This window comes from Urocampus carinirostris, chromosome 8, assembly GCF_059441175.1.
Source record: "Urocampus carinirostris isolate Australia breed hairy pipefish chromosome 8, RoL_Ucar_1.0, whole genome shotgun sequence".
Classification (NCBI taxonomy): Eukaryota; Metazoa; Chordata; class Actinopteri; order Syngnathiformes; family Syngnathidae; genus Urocampus; species Urocampus carinirostris.
Genome location: NC_142356.1, coordinates 10,841,954 through 10,860,403, shown reverse-complemented (window position 1 = coordinate 10,860,403; position 18,450 = coordinate 10,841,954). Strand labels below are relative to the sequence as shown.

General features: G+C 41.4%; 1 protein-coding gene across 1 annotated transcript in view; it reads right to left on the bottom strand.

Moving 5' to 3' along the window:
- Positions 1-794: 794 nt before the first annotated feature.
- The window catches only part of LOC148360701 (insulin-like growth factor-binding protein 4), a 41,342-nt gene continuing 23,686 nt past the window's right edge, over positions 795-18,450 (bottom strand). Inside the window, exons 2-4 of the mRNA XM_088341596.1 lie at positions 14,667-14,830; positions 9,977-10,102; positions 795-3,747 (exon numbers count right to left, since the gene is read on the bottom strand). Coding sequence (XP_088197722.1) covers positions 3,610-3,747; positions 9,977-10,102; positions 14,667-14,830 — 428 coding nt within the window. The 3' untranslated portion in view covers positions 795-3,609. The remainder of the gene's footprint in view (positions 3,748-9,976; positions 10,103-14,666; positions 14,831-18,450) is intronic.

Genomic DNA, 18,450 nt, shown 5'->3' with positions numbered 1-18,450 from the left:
ACCGAGAGGTGCTTAATAATACACACTGTCCCTTTAAATTTTCATATTAAGGCAGAGGCCTCAAACTATCACCCGGCGGGCTACGATTCACCCATGTGTGTTTGAGACTCCTGGTGTAACAAAATAAACATTGAAAAAACAATTGATTTTACCATGACTGCCTTGCTTTCTTGTTTTCCTCATTTTCCTCATGTTGAGGTTTTTTGAGTTTTTCCTTGCCCTCATGTTGGTTCCATATCAGGGGATGATGTAATAATAGTCTGAAAAATAGTCTGTGTAATAACCTGTGCAGCCCTTTGAGACTCTTTGTGATTAAGGTGTCATGGTCGCCGTGGCGACCGGTCTGCCCCGCCCCCTGGGCACCAGCTGAAGCAGATCAGCTAATTGCGTGGCTGCTACTTAAGGTTGGGTTGTGGGTATTGCGGGTGTTGGCTCAATACACCTTTTCCGTTCTGTTATGCCCTGGCCTGTTTAGTTTGAGTCGGAGGAAACCTGTACCTGACCATTCTGAGTGTAAGAATGTTTTTGTTCTGTTTTGTCCCGGAGTTTTTGGATGACTTTTATTTTGTTAAATAAAAGTTTTGATCGTCACGCAATTGAGTTCTCCCTTCCTGCCCCCTGCCTCCGTTCTGGTCCGGTCTCCACGCCTCGTGACATAAGGGCTATACAAATAAAAATGACTTGACTTGTTTTCTGAAGAAACCTATACATTTCATAAACCTGACTTGAAAATGCTTTTGAAATAATTTTCCGAATAAAGTACCTTGACCAATAAACTCTATGAAGATTCTTACTGAAGAAAAATGATTGCTTTATTGATGAAGAAATGTTTGTCTGTGTTTGTACAAGACATCAGTATTTTCCAAAAATGACAAGCATTTTAATAGTTGTTTTCAGTTGTCACAAAAAATACACACAATCAGAACATCCAAAAAACAAAACTAAAGTGTGTGAATTAATACTGTATATCACACAGAGTGTGCTTGTCCAAGTAATATACCAAATGAAGCACAGCTGTAGAAATAAGATTGTCCTATCAACATTTATTAGATTTTTTTGGTAAACCTGTTATTCCAGGCCTTTGGGATGAAACCGAAAAATGAAATCATCACGATGAAGTGAACTCACATGGCAACAATTTAAAGTTTTTTTGAGGGTGGCTGTTATTTCAAACTGTTTTTAGCGTGAGTCTTACTATTGCAAATCTGTAAAATGCAAACCATATGGATGCTAAGAGCCTGTTTCTCAATTTCATCTCTTTGAGTATACTATGATTTGTTTCCAGATTTTAAACATTTAAAGGTATTGAAATGAAATATTTCCTTCTTTTTGACTGCTACTTGTAGAAGGGGAACACAATAATAATTAATAATTTTTTTTACAATAATAAGACATATTTGACTCCACTAGTTGAGTTCAAATTGTTTTTGTGGAATGATTTGAGGAGAAAACCCCTTTTTAAAACTATTTAACCACTTGCTGTCCTTTGGAAAAAGCATCAGAGATTCCAAGAGACCAGGTAACCACCAATCATGGCTCACCTGTTTTCTGGAGAGGAGACAGAATTTGGCGATACCTAAAGCCCGTCGCAAACCTGGCGCCAACTATGTGGGGAATTAGGGGATCACATATTTATTACTGCGCTGAAAGATAACACAAATAAGAGTGCGTTGCTTAAAGTGTCAGCATTATATTTCCAGACGACGGCGCTAGGGCAGCCATACTGTGCCACATTGCAACATAGATGTAGCTTTTTGTGTTGTTGTCATTGTTGGTTGCCGCGGTAATAGTCAAAATTACATTTGCTTGTTATCAGTCCTCGAGGATTAAAGGAAACTTTAGCGACTTGACATTAACGCAGGTGATACGGAAAAAGAGTTGTAGTAATGCTTTGTTTCGGGCGACAGTAGCTCAGGAGGTAAAGCGCTTGTCTTGGGATCGAGAGATCGCAGGTTTGATTCCCAGCTCCCCCGTGTTATATGTCGAGGTGTCCTTGGGTGAGCCACTGAATCTCTAAGCAGGGAGTTGCCTTGCATGGCTGACGCTGCTATCGGAATGTGAGTATGTGAGTGTGTGTGAATGGGTAAGTGTAAAGCACATTGTAAAACGCTTCATTGACTTGAAAAGCGCTATATAAATGCATTACATTGTTCTAAGACAATGGTCTGCGTTATGCCAGAGGCTTCCAGTCACAAGGGGTTGCATCCAGCTACGTTCTTATCCAGGGCAGTGGTTTTCCCTGGGCTTTGACACTGAGTGGGGGGATTAGCATCGTATGGGCATGATACATCTGCTGAATTGGCTCTGGGTATCAATGAAGGCCACACTGTCGGGTTATTTACAGACTTAAGCTTCGTGTTTATGTGATTGACAGTGCGCGGCACTTGAAACCCTGAGAATGCTATTCTCCGCCAGGTGATAGTCGTGGTGGTCTCGGCAGCGTTTCGATATGTTATCAAAAAAGGGAAACAGTGTCCTGTCTTGAACTGTAATAATTACATGTTTACCGACTTAAACTCCAGTGTATGTGTGTGTGTGTGTGAGAGAGTGAACGACGGTTTGTACATTAGTAGTATTAATTATAGGGAGTGCTGGCTGGATTATAACTTGCTGGTAAGTCGAATCGTGTCATGTTTTTTTTGTATGGCTGTATTCTGGCCAACTTAGTTCGCAATAGATAATTATCCCGGGTCAATTGAGTGAGGCATGCCGTTTTTAATACAACCGCTGTTTTTCACTGCCATTTCAATTAAAGACTTGACTTGTGGGTGAAAAGGTTGAAAATTTGTATGTATGTTCTAAATATAGAATAAAGTACTGTCAAACTTCCTGTTTTGCTTTGCTGTGTATTATATGACGAATGTTGGAAAAAACATAGACTCATTTCTCCTCTAGAAGGGCGTCATGAATGTTTCGACACATCACCGCAGTGTTTGTATTTAGAGCGCATGGGTTATGGGGAAAAAGCAGCTCGGCATCTTCCTCATAGCACCGCGTAATTGAGGAATTTGACGACTGAATGGCAAAATTATCCAACATGTTTGATACTCGATGTCATTGGTGCCACACCATTTTGCTCCAAAAAACGCCCTGCTCAACTGACCCCAAAAGCAAAATCCCGATTGCCTGTGGCATCGACATGATTGGGGCCAGGTCCCAGTAAATGAAAATTGCAGCAAATGGTACGTCGTCTTCAGTGGACAACAAGTGGTAAAATGCCTAACCACTAAGATCGTTTTCTGAAAATATATATCTTACTAGCACGATACTAATCAAAATACTGAGTAAAGACTAGCGGGTAAGCAAAGAACATACTATTGTCGATACATATCGGGTGGTTGAATTTCCCTTTAAAGCATATACTGCATCAAATGACTGCAGGTCGTAACTTTTCATCACAATACACAACAAGTGCCCGGAAGATTCACGTGCACAGAAAGAAAATAACAGCAACAAAAGACTCATTTAAATTCCAAACTCTTTCCTTTTGTTACTCTAGCTCAAGTACCATAGGTCACGAATGCCGTGAGCCTTTGGGGCCTTTCCTTACGAAGATCCGATCTTGAGCACTAGTTGAACTAAGCTGCTCCTTGTGAAATCTTTGGCTTTTCAATCCCTCAGAGTATCCGTCATTAACTGGTGGCAATCCAATTCCCCGCGAGTCTCTCCCGGGCCCGGCAGTCTCATGCCAGTCTTCTGGTCCACGCACCAGCACTTTCCCCGTTGGCCGTTGCGTGCTGGATGACACTGGAAACACAAATTAAGAACATTGTTCACCTTCCTAAAGGTACTCGCGAACAGATTTATTTCTCAATTAGGCACAGAACATGTAGTGCACTTTCCCACAAGTAGGCAGATATGTTTCAAAATATTATATATACCACAGCCATATCTCCCTATCCAACTAGCAGGAGCTGGCTAGAGTCCGTTCTGACTCTTTTTGGGAGATTGATTCAGAGGAGGGGATTCCCAGTCCCCTCGCTCAACCCAACTGAGGTGTTGGGAGTCGTTAGGTTACCAAACCCCCCAATTCCAACCCGTAATGATGAACGCCAAGCAGGGAGGCAACGGGTACCAATGTTTAAGGCTTGAACCTCAACCTCCCAGTCTCAGGGCGGGCGCCATACCCCCAAGGCCACCGAGCTGGTCTTCAAAATATGATATCAATATAATATAACCCTTAGCCTCGTGCCGGGGGGACTCAGAGTTCACCTATCTGGCTTGTTTCCTGTAGAGTTGTGATGTCATGGAAGGAACACAACACTTTCAAAAAGGAATATACTAATGAAATACTGTATGTGTCATGATTACAGATGTGACTCAGCTGTGACCGCTCCTTTGGCGCCAGCTGCTTCGGACTCTGATTGGCTCCCTGTCCCTATTTAAACCCACTCCTACCTGTTGGTGAGTCCGTCTGCGAACCTCTGTTTTTCAAGGCAAACCTTTTTTCGATCCCTGACTCACGCCTGTCCTGTTTTTGCTCCCGTTTCTCTCCGACTACGACCCGTTTTGATCCAGACCACGTCTGCTGTCCCGTCCCGACTTATGACCTGTTTTGATTCCGACCACATCTACTCTCCCGTTCTGGCTTACGACTCGTTTCCGACCCCGACCATGTTTTTGCTCTCCCGTCCGGGCTTTCGACCTCTTTTTGTCCCCGACCACGTCTACTCTCCTGTTCTGGCTTACGACTCGTTTTCGACCCCGACCACGTTTTTGATGGTTTCTGAGCATGAACAGCCTGCTTTAAATCACACCATACAATGTTCAGGTTTAGGGACTGGGATGGCCATTCCAGGGCATTGTACTTGGAAGTGAAGTCAATCCGTCAACGAGCCGCAGCTGGCGCCACACGGGCGGGGCTAATTGAGCTCCATGGCAACTGTGAAAAACCTATTACTTTAACAAGAATGCCAGTAGCTGCAATGGCCACACAGTCCCACAAAACCGTCACCAAATTTTACTGTGGGTATTAAATATTTTTCTGGAAATTACGTGTTATTTTGTTGTTATGTCCAAATAAATCATTTTGTGTTTAATCAGTCTATGATGATTCTGCTGGTAGTGTCTGTGGAAAGAAGTCCTCTGCCACATTACTCTTGCATACAGCATCTCATTGTGCAAAGAGCGCTGAATTGGTAAATGATACACACAGGGTTCGGTAGGGTTACTTTAACTGGATTACTTTCAATTACTTTTGGATTACTCCAATACCAAATATGCTAATAAAAGACAAAAGAAACTAAATATGACTAGAATGATGACTCACAACACATGGTAAGCTTTCTCTCCTGGCTTTGATCTCTTTGATCTCCGGCAAAACGAACATAAAATGCGACAGAGACAAAATGAAAATAAATCCAAACAGCTTGCCAACATCGTTTTTGCCGTTCCATGTATTCCATTACTCCCCAAGCTTGCACAAAATTTAGTCATTTTATTCATATTTAGTTTCTTTTGTCTTTCATTAGCATATTTGCTATTGGAGTAATCCAAAAGTAATTGAAAGTAATCCAGTTAAAGTAACCCTACCCAACCCTGGATACACAGTGACACTATCCGTAGCAATATTATGCTGTATGTCTTTGGAATTGGTCTGTGGGTGGAGTTTGATTGTTCTCACCATCTTTCACCCCTGCTCGTCGGAGATTTTTCTTGGCCTTCCACTGCGGGAATTAACTGTCCCTATGGGCTTCCATTTCCCACTATGTTTCTCACTGTGGAATCTTCCAGCTGTAATATCAGAGTTAGCTGTTTGTATCCATCCCCTAAACCAAGATGCTAAACAATCTTTATTTTCAGGTCATTTGAGTTGATTCGAGGCTGCCATGTTGTCAGTCTTTCAAGAAGATGCAAAGAGGAGAACAACTTGGAAGTGGCTACCTAAAATACCCTTTCTCATGATTGGCTTTACTTCTGTATGTAGTTCTAGGTTCAAAGAGCTTACTAAACAAAATTTGTGTTGAGTAATAATTGCAGTTTCTGTAAATCCTATAAACTTCATCGCACATCTCGAATGTCAGTTTGTTTTCTATATAATACAACTGAAATCGTTGTTCCAAACAACCAATGATTTGTAAAGGAAAATCTTGAAAATGATCAGAGGAGCACAGCTGTTTGTTTTAGTTAGCTTTAGTTTTAGTTTTTGTTAGCTTAAGGTGTGTCACGGTTGCCCGTTGCCCCCAATTGGCCCCGCCCGTTTTGCACCAGCTGCGGCTCGTTGACTGATTGGCTTCCCTTCTGTTTAAGCTTAGTGCTCTCACTCACCCTTTGTCAGTCCGTCAAGGAACATCTGGGTTTTGACTCTTTTGGGTATCCTGCTTGTGTATCCTGTCTGGTATTGTTCCCATCTATCTCATCCTGTTTGTTATCGGTCTCCAGTCTCCAGTGTCTTGTATCATTCCCGTCTATCTCGTCCTGTTTGATATCAGTCTCCAGTGTCTGGTATCGATCCCATCAGTCTCATCCTGTCTGATATCTGTCTCCAGTCTCCTGTGTCTGATATCAATCCTGTCTGTCCCGTCCTGTCCGGTATCTGCTCGTGTAACTGGTATCGATCTCATCGACCTCTGGCTTCCTGTTGTTCCACGACAGACATCTGCCCTACTTCTCCCGCCCAGCGATCGCCGAATCACTGCCGTTTGTGTTAACGTGCATGACTGCCCTAGTCCCGTAAAATAAAGCTTGTGTGAGAAACGTTACGCATCTGGGTCCTCCTCCTTTTCTGGTTTTGACAAGGTGTGATTTTAGGGTTCTGTTGGTATTATACAAAATCATGCATGGACTTGCTCCCTCATATCTTTCAGATTTAATTTCCCCCCTATGTTCCGGTCCGGAGCCTTCGCTCTGAAAATGCTGGTCTACGAGTGATCCCAAGAGCCAAGAAGAAATACGCAGGTTCGAGAGCGTTCTCCATTCGGGCCCTGGTGTTGTGGAATGGCCTTCCCCCTGAGATTCGATAAGCAACCTCAGTGGAGCTGTTTGAATCTAGGCTTGAAACACACTTCAATAGCTTATGAATGACCTATATTTCATTGACAATATCTGTGTATTATTTGTTATTGCAACATCCCTTGCAGCCTGGTCACTCTGGAAGAGGGATTACCTCATGTGGGGTCCCTTCTCAAGGTTTCTTCATTTTCCTCATGTTGAAGATTTTGAGTTTATCCCTTGCCCTCATGTAGGTTTTAGATCAGTGGATGGTGTAAAAAATAGTCTGTAGTTTGCAATAGTCTGTGGTCTGTGCGGCCCTTTGAGACTCTTTGTGATTAAGGGATATACAAATAAACATGACTTGACTTGACTAGTGTAACTAATCTGAAAGTTTCTCACAGCTAAACATAGATAAAAATGTCACGTTTTATTATTTTAGACTTGTATTTACTGGGCTGGCCGCAAGTAACAAAAATCAGCAAAAGTTCCACGAACCGTTCTTACTTGTCCCTCATGACATGTTTTACTTCCCAGTTTTTTTCACTGCAGTCTTAATCAGTAAACATGTTTCTCAGTTTTCTGCAGACAAGGATACTTTAGCCATGTTGCACAATCAAAAATGTCAGTCTGGTAGAGGACGTTTGCCTTTCTAGAACTTTTTGTTGATTGCAAACAAAGCTCAGAGCAATCTTATCTCCAGTCTTTGTTCGCCCTAAGCTTTTATTGTGAAGCTTATCTGACTGGTTACAGACTCTTATCAAAGCGGAAGAATAACAAAATCAAGAAATTATGTCGTAAAGCTAAAAAAATGCATTGTTGCTTTGTAATGAGTCATGAGAAGTTGAATGGACCTTGTCTAGTGCTCCGCAGGAAATTTCCCAATTTTACCTCTGCAAAAAAAAAAAAAGCATGCCATTGTTCAGTGTGATTGACTTCTTAACTGTGGCATTCATCCATTTGAAATGAAATGATCTGCATTTATATAGCGCTGTTCAAGTCAATGACTTTCCAAAGCGCTTTACATTGTGCTCCACATTTCCCAATAGCGGCCTTGAATTGCAGCCATGCTAACCTGCTTATCGGGGGTATCAGGGGTTCAGTGTCTTACCCAAGGACACTTCGACATGTAACACGGACGAGCGCTCTACCTCCTGAGCTACTGCCGCCCCATTTCAGTAGGTGGCAGCAGATTACAATATTTATTTTCCTTTTTTTGAATTCTAGTTATCTGCTCATGAGGTAATACAGTGGATTTAGTAAGTTCTACTGCTTGATGACGCTGTTTGAAATTCCTTTGCAAAACCTGATCAATCAAACAAGTAAAAATAATGCGCATCATTTTGAATTTTCCCTTTGTTTTACTGACAAATAAAACACAAGTTAGAAGCAAGACTTGGGAAAACAGGTTAAATATCTAGTCCAATCGAAACTAAACAGTGACCAAAAATTAATTAACAAAACTTTATAGTTTATACTGTCAGTTTAGGAATCACGATAACTTAAGCTTTAATTTATGGAATATGACTTAAAAGCTGTCCTTAATTTATATCAATTTTAAATAAAATGCTATAGAGGATTAACAAATCAACAGTTTCTTTGGGTAGGGGTCACTAGCGGTATGATTGCAAGACTGAAATGTCATTTTTTTGTTTTACAATTTCCCTTTGTTGGGGTAAACCTCTGTTTTCTTGTTTTGAATCTGAATATGTTATCCCTGCAAGGAAAAATGTAAAAGGGTTAGGCAGTTTGAAGCTTTTGCTTTAGCCTACCTTCTTTGGGAACATGTTAATGTATTAAATTATTGTATTGTACATTTGTTTTTGTGCAAATATTTTGTTGTTTCCTTTTAATAATTCGTGGTTGTTGTTTTTTTGTATTGTATTGTGCCTAAATAGAAAGGCAAAAACATAAGAAAATAAATACATAAAACTAATGCCGGGAATTAATGCTCAAACATTTTTTGATGGACGCCGTACCTTGAAATTTTTTAATATAAAAAAGTTTTTTTTTTTGCTCAAAAATGTTTAAAAGGCTAGACTGGGGAGCATTTGATATTCGAACAGGGGGGGGGATGAATGCATGAATTAAAAGGAGGGTCTACTTGAAGATATGTTATTGAATTTGCACTTAGAGATGTGGGCATGTTTTATAAGCTAGCTCAGAGACTGTTGAAGTAGTTGGAATTGTTTGTAAGCATTGTTTGTAAACACACCTAAGTCCAATCTCCAACCACCTATTTATTCCAACAACTTATATTGACAGCTTGGACTGCTAACTGTGCCAGGTCATTGCATTTCCTTTTCATTCTTAGGTCTCTGGTTGTCATGATTGCCTAAGTCAGGTCAACTGGGGGCAATAGTTTGGCGCGCTGGAGCGCGCTCTCTGATTGGCTGACATTCTCCTCTTAAGCGGTCAGCGTCCAGAGAAGGACGTCAGACTGTACTTCTGTATTCCTGTGTGTTTCGCCAGATTACCAAGTACCAAAGACAACTCTTGCTTGATTCCTGCCTGCTTTCTGATTTTGACCTGTTTCCGTTCCACGTTTTCGACCTGCTCCCCCGCCCTGGCCATCGACCTGCCCGCTAAGCTGTACCGATTCCACCTACCTGTCACGGAACTGCCATTCCGTTCGAAGCGGCTGATGACCGACAGACGCCGGCGTCCAAAGCCAGTTCCGACAACTCTTTCTAATAAAGATTATTTTGAAACAAACGCAATTGGGTCCGAGATTCCGTCCTGGTTCATGACACTGGTTTGGATATTGTCAGGTTTGATTTTGTTTTGTGATCGTTTCTTTGTTTGTTACTTTGTTCCTTGCATTTTCAGTCAGGTCTTTGTTCCTGGTTTAAATATAGTCGGGTTTGATTTTGTTTTGGCGTGTTATGTCTTTTGTGATCCCTTGTTTGTTTGTTGTCACTTTGTTCCTGATTTAATTATATACCGTCCTTATTTTGAGCACCCTTGCCTCAGTTGCTGCCTCCCCTTGCTTGGGTCCACTGGCAAAACGTAACAAGCCAGCTATTGTGTGCTTCATGTTACAGACCTGCTTAATGTGAAAGTCTCCATTCTTGTCGCAGTTGGGGATCGGTATGGTGAAAAGATCATCGTGAGTGCGGGAGTTGGATGCCAATCTGTCCAGTGCTCTCTGGAGCTCCGCACGACATGGAGCCTGCAGGCGACAATATTCAGTTTGTAAATGTCAACAGAACAACTGCGCTCATTTACTTTCATATAACTTGCTGTTGTGGTAGAGAGTGAAAAGATTTTTAAGAAAATGGAAGATGGAAAACAGGCGCGGTTTTTCTTCAAGTAATTAATGCAATAATGATGGCCATTCCCTGAATTATATTCTTTAAATTGGAGCTGGATTATATATTTACCGTGTGTATTCGTGTATAACGTGACCCCCTATATATGGATTAAAAATAGGCACATTATTTTCATCATTATTTTTTTACACTTAGTTCATCCATCCATCCATCCATTATCTGCACCGCTTATCCTCAGTAGGGTCGCGGGAGTGCTGGAGCCCATACCAGCTATCTTCGGGCAATGGGCAGGGGACACCCTGAACGGTTACCAGCCAGTCGCAGGGCACACAGGGACAGACAACTCACTCGCTCATTCACACCTAGGGACAATTTGAACCGGCCAATTAACCTGACATGCATGTTTTTGGAATGTGGGAGGAAACCGGTGTGCCCGGAGGAAACCCACACAAGCACAGGGAGAACATGCAAACTCCACACAGGAGGTTCGATCTCATGACCTCAGAACTGTGCCGCACACCCGCTAACCACTCCGCCGCCGTGCTGCCATACATTTCATATTCATATCAATTTATTTAATATTGGTACAATACTTTGCAGGCAGACTAGCGGAATAATGTTTGTTTGTTGCTACTTTGTTCCTGTTTTTTTATTATTACGTATGAAAAAAACAATATAATATCCCATTATCACACTATTTTTGGTCACGGTACCAGAGACCAATGTAATTTCTTGTGAATTTCACATGTTACAATGACAATAAATTCTATTCTTTTATTCTATTCTATTGTAAGCATTGTAATTGATAATTTTATCTTCATTTTATCATGTGCATAACAAAATTAACATTCATCTCCGGTACCATGACTACAAAATAGTGTAATAATACGATAAAACGTACTGTCTTGGGTTCTACCAATTGCATTCAATGTATTGAGATTGTGGTCATCAATATTTAATCTGACCTGCACCCAAACTTTGAGGTTTTTTTTAGGTAAAAAACAAATGAATGCGTGGTATACACAAATAAATACGGTACATCTCAAATCCAAATACATTAGACGACAGAATAGTGTGGGACCTATAATTGACCAGTCTTTCAAACGTGGGTCTCAAAGACGCTGCCCGGAGTCTGCAGTTGTCCCGTGGGTCGATAGTTTGTGGTCCCTGAATGTTTTTTATTGAAAAAAAAAGTTTGTTTTATTACTTTACTTTTTCCTTAAGGAGCTTAGCGTATCTGATCAGATTCATATGACAAAGAACTCAGATGTTGTGTAAAGTTGATATATTGGTTAGTTGCTCTGATCAGGATTTACATAATGCCAGTGAATGTGACCAATTGGCCGGGATTCTGAGATTAGTGATGCGAATTCCGGCTCTTTTTAAAGAACGTTTTTTTTGGCTCCTGTACAGCTCTGCGGTAGCGCAGAAACAGAAACGAAAAAACGTATATATAAGAATAAAAAAGCAAGTGAGGACAAAAAGAAAGCGTCTCAAACTCAACCGGCTCCTGATTGGTGGAGAGCCATTTCCTGTCATTCACTTTAAAGAGCTGGTAAGTCACATATAGAAAAATACTAATTTCTTGCCCTTCATGTACTGAATTTTAGCACCATAGGGTGTGCCGGATTTAAGGCGCACACCCCAAAAATAGTCTTTTGTGATACAGTGGAACCTCGGTTTTCAAACGCCTCTCAGTTCGAACAAATCGGAGTCCGACCAAAAATTTCGAGAAATTCTTGCTTCGCTGTTCGGTCAAAAAATCGGAGTTCGAACGCCGGTAATGCGTGAGTGCGTACGCTAGGGTGCGATGCTGAGCAGCGTACGGGTGTAGATCGCTCTTTTCCTGACCAAATGTTATCGCGTGCGGACGTGCTTCGTTTTGCTTTCGCTTTTAATATAGGTGTACGAAGTGTTTTAGCCCCTAATTATGCCTCCGAAGAAAGTCAGTGCAAGCAGCAAAGTTGCTACAGGTGAAAAAAGAAAAGTAGTGCGTACAACTACTCCACCTGCGCCTTCTGCTGACCACCACAAAGGTAAGAAATCCTATTCATAATTCTTTTCTTTATCCTTTTTTTTTATTTTTACACGTTCATGTTAGCGTAATCTTTCGTACGGAAGATTACGATAACGCGAACGTACAATTAGCCTGGGTTAGCTTTGTTTACATTGAACATTCGAGGTAAACATTCGAGGTAAACATTCAGGGTGTTGGAACGGAGCCCAACTTTCAGGGTGTTGGAACGGAGCCCTCTTTCCAATCAACCGCTCACCACTTGTTGTGGAGACCCGGGTGCTAAATGACTTGTAAACGACCTGATTTTTTTACTTTTACACGTTCATGTTAGCGTAATCTTTCGTACGGAAGATTACGATAACGCGGACGTACGATTAGCCTGAGTTAGCTTTATGTTTCCGTTAAACATTCAAGGTAAACATTCAGTGTGTTGGAACGGATTAAAACGATTTACATTATTTTTAATGGGAAAAATGATTTCGGTGATCAAACAAATCGGTTTTCGAACAGGGTTCTGGAACGGATTATGGTCGAGAACCGAGGTTACACTGTATTTCTTTCTTGTATCGACATTTCGTTCTGTGTACATTGTTACAAAGAATGACAATACAAAGGAAATTATTATTATTATTATTATTATATATAAGGTGCACCGGACTTTAAGGCAGCAGGATTAAAACTATTGTTAGGGCTAAGGTTAGATAGATAGATAGATAGATAGATAGATAGATAGATAGATAGATAGATAGAAAGATAGATAGATAGATAGATAGATAGATAGATAGATAGATAGATAGATAGATAGATAGATAGATAGATAGATAGATAGATAGATAGATGGATGGATTTCATATTTGCAAATGTATTGATCAGTCAGAAAATATAGCATATTATTGCATACAGTTGCACACAATTGCATAATTGATTGCAAAAAGAATCAAAACCAGTGGAAAGTATGGGTGCCTCGGACTAGACTTGATTTACTAGATTTGTAGGGATAAAATCAATATTCAAAAAGATATTTGATTTTATCTCATCATCACAGTATTTTTAGTCGTGTTGCCAAATCTTTGACAATATTATTGGGCTAGGCCACAAGAACATTGTCAGACATGAAACTGGTCCCTGAAACAGCTGAATTGCAAAGTCTTTACGAAGCGCACATATTCCATACCTGTCAACCCGTACGTTTTTGCCGTACAAAGTACGTTTATAATGCATTTTAAGACGTGTACGACCTACAAGAAAATCAGTACGGAAAAACGCAAATTTGTCAATTATGGGTACCATCCGGAATACACCGACTATTACGAAACGGCAAATCAATCAAGTCAAACCAGTTCACCACGGCATCCTCTATCTCTGTATCGGTTTTTTTTCCGTTGCAAACGAAGCGAGCGGTTTGATGCTACTGTGCGCATGCGTCTGCCGCCTGGGGATTTCCCATCATGCATCATTCTGAAAAAAAAACATGGTGTAAGATTATTTTGTAAGGGAAAATACGACAGTTTGTATGGGCATGGAGCTGTGGAGGTTGACAGGTATGATGTTGAATGAATGATTGAAAACTTTTATTTCGAACATAAAAATAAAAAAAACAGGACAAAAAACAATGAGTCAACAACAAAATAATGTCACATAACATGTTCGATATTCTGAACTGAATGACGATAAGGGCATTGTGGGAAGTGATTTGTTCTTTCTGAACTGAATGAAGAGAACGGTATTTCCAATTTCAATGACTGGCCAATTTGGGATTTTTGGGCATGCCTTATAGTCCTGAAGTATTTTGAAAAATTCACATTTTTATTTTAGTTCATGTTATGGTTTTATGAAAGTTTATTAAAGATAATGCGCAGTGAGTCCGACTCTTGTCCTCTTTGACCTTTAAATAAGCACATTACTTTTTCTGATCTCAGTAATGGCTGCACATGAGTACTCATTACCAGGGTTGGGTAGGGTTACTTTAACTGGATTACTTTCAATTACTTTTGGATTACACCAATACCAAATATGCTAATAAAAGACAAAATAAACTAAATATGAAAAAAAATATGACTCCCAACACGTGGTAAGCTTTCTCTCCTGGCTTTGATCTCTTTGATCTCCGGCAAAACGAACATAAAATGCGACTGAAACAAAATGAAAATAAATCCAAACAGCTTGCCAACATCATTTTTGCCGTTCCATGTATTCCTTTACTCCCCAAGCCTGCACAAAATTGAGTCATTTTATTCATATTTACCGTAGTTTCTTTTGTGTTTTATTAGCATATTTGGTATTGGAGTAATCCAAAAGTAATTGAAAGTAATCCAGTTAAAGTAACCCTACCCAACCCTGCTCATTACGCTGTTCCTCATCACCAACACTCTCCACTTCTAATCTCATGAATTCCTTTGAAGTCACTCCCGCTCCCGCTAGCATACTCAAATGATGCTTTTTCTCACCAGCGCCGCCTTAGCCTCTTCCCTGGCCGTGTTGCTTCTCTGATTCGTGGACTTCGGAGGGTGCCGGGCCAATGTCTTTTGTATGCAACGTTTGTCTTGTGGACTGCATCGGATATTGCTGTTGTTCGGATGCTCCGGGACGATTTCATCCTGCCGTTCCATCACTAAAAGCAGAAGAGCGTCAAACAAATCACTGAAGCCAGTATGTCAAAGTACCTTTCCTCCTGTTGCGCTGGCCGGCTGCAGAGCGCTTCATAATAACCGCAGCCGTGCCGCGATTTATTAGGTAGTTGAAATGACAGAGCCCCCGTTGCGGCCTACAACTTTGAGTGTCTCGTTCCGTGGCCCTTTAGGCAGCCAGCTGCTTCCTGAGGAAATGTCCCCTCCCTCTCCATCCTCCATCTCTCCAGATGGAGGTTGTTAAAGGGTATTTGCACTGTCATACTGTAAGTGGGCACTGTTGCGTACGCCCATCTGCACACATCCACAGTCACTTCACCTGTGGCTCGCGAGAATTGGCCGTGTTCTCCTCTTCCAGCTCGTTACCTGTGGCGTTTTATAGACTGGCACCGGAATCAAAGCAGGCTAAACTATAAAAGCTGTGGATTTGCGCTCTGCTTGCTACACAAGGGCCCGGCCGGGGATCCAATTAAAACCCTTTTGGCAAGGACGAAGAAAGAAAGGGCGGGTTTGCTGCCTGCTAAACCTTTGCATGTGGATTTTGCTCTGGATGTTTTCTTTCCCGTTTTAAAATTCTTTCCATTTTTATACCAATAAGTCATGTCGGATTAGAAATAGTGAGGTATGTTTTTTGTCCTTTTAGTCCTTTGACAGCTTTCTTTTTTGCACTATGTTGACTATTTTGCACCAAATGCATATTGCACAAACCCTTACGATACCAACTGTATGTAACATCCTACATGCCGACATTTCTTGTGTAAATTTTGTGTAAATTATAACTATAACCTTATCCTCCTTGTTTTATAACCTGATCTTCTCTGTTCCTTATCTTCTTGGTTTCTTTACCTCACCGTGAATGTGTGAAACTGGAGTGTCATGCCCAATTTCGTCGTCACAATATGTTAACCCATTTTGTAACAATGACAATAAAGGTATATTCTATTCTATTCTATTCTATTCTATTCTATTCAAACAAACGAGTGAGCCTTAATCCTTATAATCAGTGTTGAGAGTAACGTGTTACAAAGGAACTACTACTACAATGGAATTAGTGTTTTGGTAACAAATATACAATATGAATCAAATTTTGTAACTCAACATTCGTTATATCATGGTATGTTACTCTGTTACTTTTAAACGACACTCGAAAAAAGAAGAGCAGACATCAATACATTTTGAACTTGCAAAGACTGTATGACAATTCATCTATCCATTATCTGCACCACTTATCCTCAGTAGGTTCTCTGGGATGCCGGAGCCCATCCCAGCTTTCTTCGTGCAGTGGGTAGAGGACACCCTGAACTGGTTGCCAGCCAATTATAGGGTACACAGAGACAGACAACTCACTCGTTTATCCACACCTAGGGACAATTCGGACCGGCCGATTAACCTGTTTTTTGGAATGAGGGAGAAAACTGTTGTGCTTGTTGGAAATCCACGCAAGCACGGGGGGAACATGCAAACTCTGCACATTAAGGCTAGAAGCTGGGGTTGAACCGATGACTGTACCGTGGACGAGTTAATCAGAAAATTCCGAAGTGTTCTAAAGGTCCTCCCCTGAGCCCTTTCTTTTGTCTATTTTCCTAGGTTACAAAAACAGAGAGCAACATTATGCAAATAGTGCATTGTAGTCATAATAACAAACAACAGTGAGGCATATTAGTTATATTAGTATAATAGATTACCGATGTGAATTACCTCTGCCCGCTCCTTTAGCGCCTACTGCCTCGGACTCTGATTGGCTCCCTGTCCCAATTCAAACCCACTCCTGTCTGTCCCCATTTGTCAGTCTGTCTGCGAACCTCAGTTAACACTAGGCAAGCCTTTTTCGACCCTGACTCCCACCTGCTTTTTGCTCCAGTCTGTTCCCCGGCTTCGACCCGTTTTTTATCCTGGCCACGTCAACTCTCCCGTGCCGGCTTTCGACCTCTTTTTGTCCCCGACCAGGTCTTCTCTCCTTTCCTGGCTTATGACTCGCTTCCGACCCCGACCACGTTTTGCTCTCCCGTCCCGGCTACTGACCCATCTTTCTGTTACCGACACCGCCATCGCTCGCCACGGAAGATCCACTTCCGCGTTCAGAGCGACCTGCTTCCCGCGCCTAGCGAACGCCGGATCCTGGGCACAGCCCTTTGTCATGATTGCCAAAGTGAAGACACCTGCGGCAGTCGGGTGGCGCGCTGAAGCGCGCTCCCTGATTGGCTGACGTTCTGTTCTTAAGCGGTCAGCGTCCAGACCAGTTTGTCCGAACGTACCTCTGTGTTCCTGTTTGTTTCGCCAGATTATCAAGTACTAAAGACTACTCTCTGTTTTGATTCCTGCCTTCGGTTCCGACCTGTTTCTGCCCCGCGTTAGGAACTTCTCTCCTGCCCTGGCCATCGACCTGTCCGCTAAGATTGATTCTGCTTACCTGTCACGGAACTGCCGTTCCGTCCAACGCTGCTGGCGACCGACGTCCGCCGGCTTCCTAAGCCAGCTCTGTCAACTAGCCAATAAAGATTCCTTTCAAACGTACGCATTTGAGTCCGAGATTCCATTCTGGGTTCTGACACCCTTTCCCTTTCCTTTAATAAAACTTGTGAGAAACGTAATGCCATTGTGTCCTGTGTCCGTTCTGGTCCTGACAATTAGTCCAGATAATTAACCAGAATCCCATGTGAATCAGTGTGCACGTTTCCAGTATTAAAAACAGAATAAACTTGTTAAAATCAAAGAAAATAACTCTTATGACCCTAAATTTTCTGAGGATGAGCGAAGTATTCTCCCGACTCGTTGCGGGAAACCTAACATTTTGTAATAATAACCCCTGTTGTAATTTTGAGATTTTTTTAAGCTTACATGCATGCATATCAAATGTCTGGTATGGAATTTACACTTTTAAAACGAAATGTTCAGCTGCACAAAAGATGCCCCTTTTTACCCTCCGAGTATTCGCCCCCGAAATGTGCGTGCGTGGAGGTGCCATTTCCGTTTATTTTTAGTCCTGCTGCATTTAATCTTCGCTCATCAGCACTTCCCATTACAAGCAAAACACTTGTTTCGGTTATTTTCTCACATCCACTAATGTTCAGGGAGTGGGTCAAGAGTGAAAGGTATTGTCGGGTGATTCAAATGCTGTTTTTCTACTGGGACACTTGTTGTATAAGGAGTACAATAAGGGATTGCCCCTTTATGACATTAGTATAAAAACTACATTGTTGTTTTTTTTTGCAAGTCAAGTCATGTTTATTTGTATAGCCCTTAATCACAAAGAGTCTCAAAGGGCTGCACAGATTATTGCAAAGCACAGGCTATTATGACACCATCCCCTGATCTAAAACCTACATGAGGGCAAGGAAAAACTCAAAAACCTCAACATGAGGAAAATGAAGAAACCTTGAGAAGGGACCGCACATGAGTCAAGTTAAGTCGTGTTTATTTGTGACGACCTCTATCACAAGGAGTCTCAAAGGGCTGCACAGACCACAGATTATTGCAAACGACAGACTATTATTACACCATCCCCTGATCTAAAACCTACATGAGGGCAAGGAAAATCTCAAAAACCTCAACATGAGGAAAATCAAGAAAATGAAGTTTCAATATTTATCAATTACTGATAAGT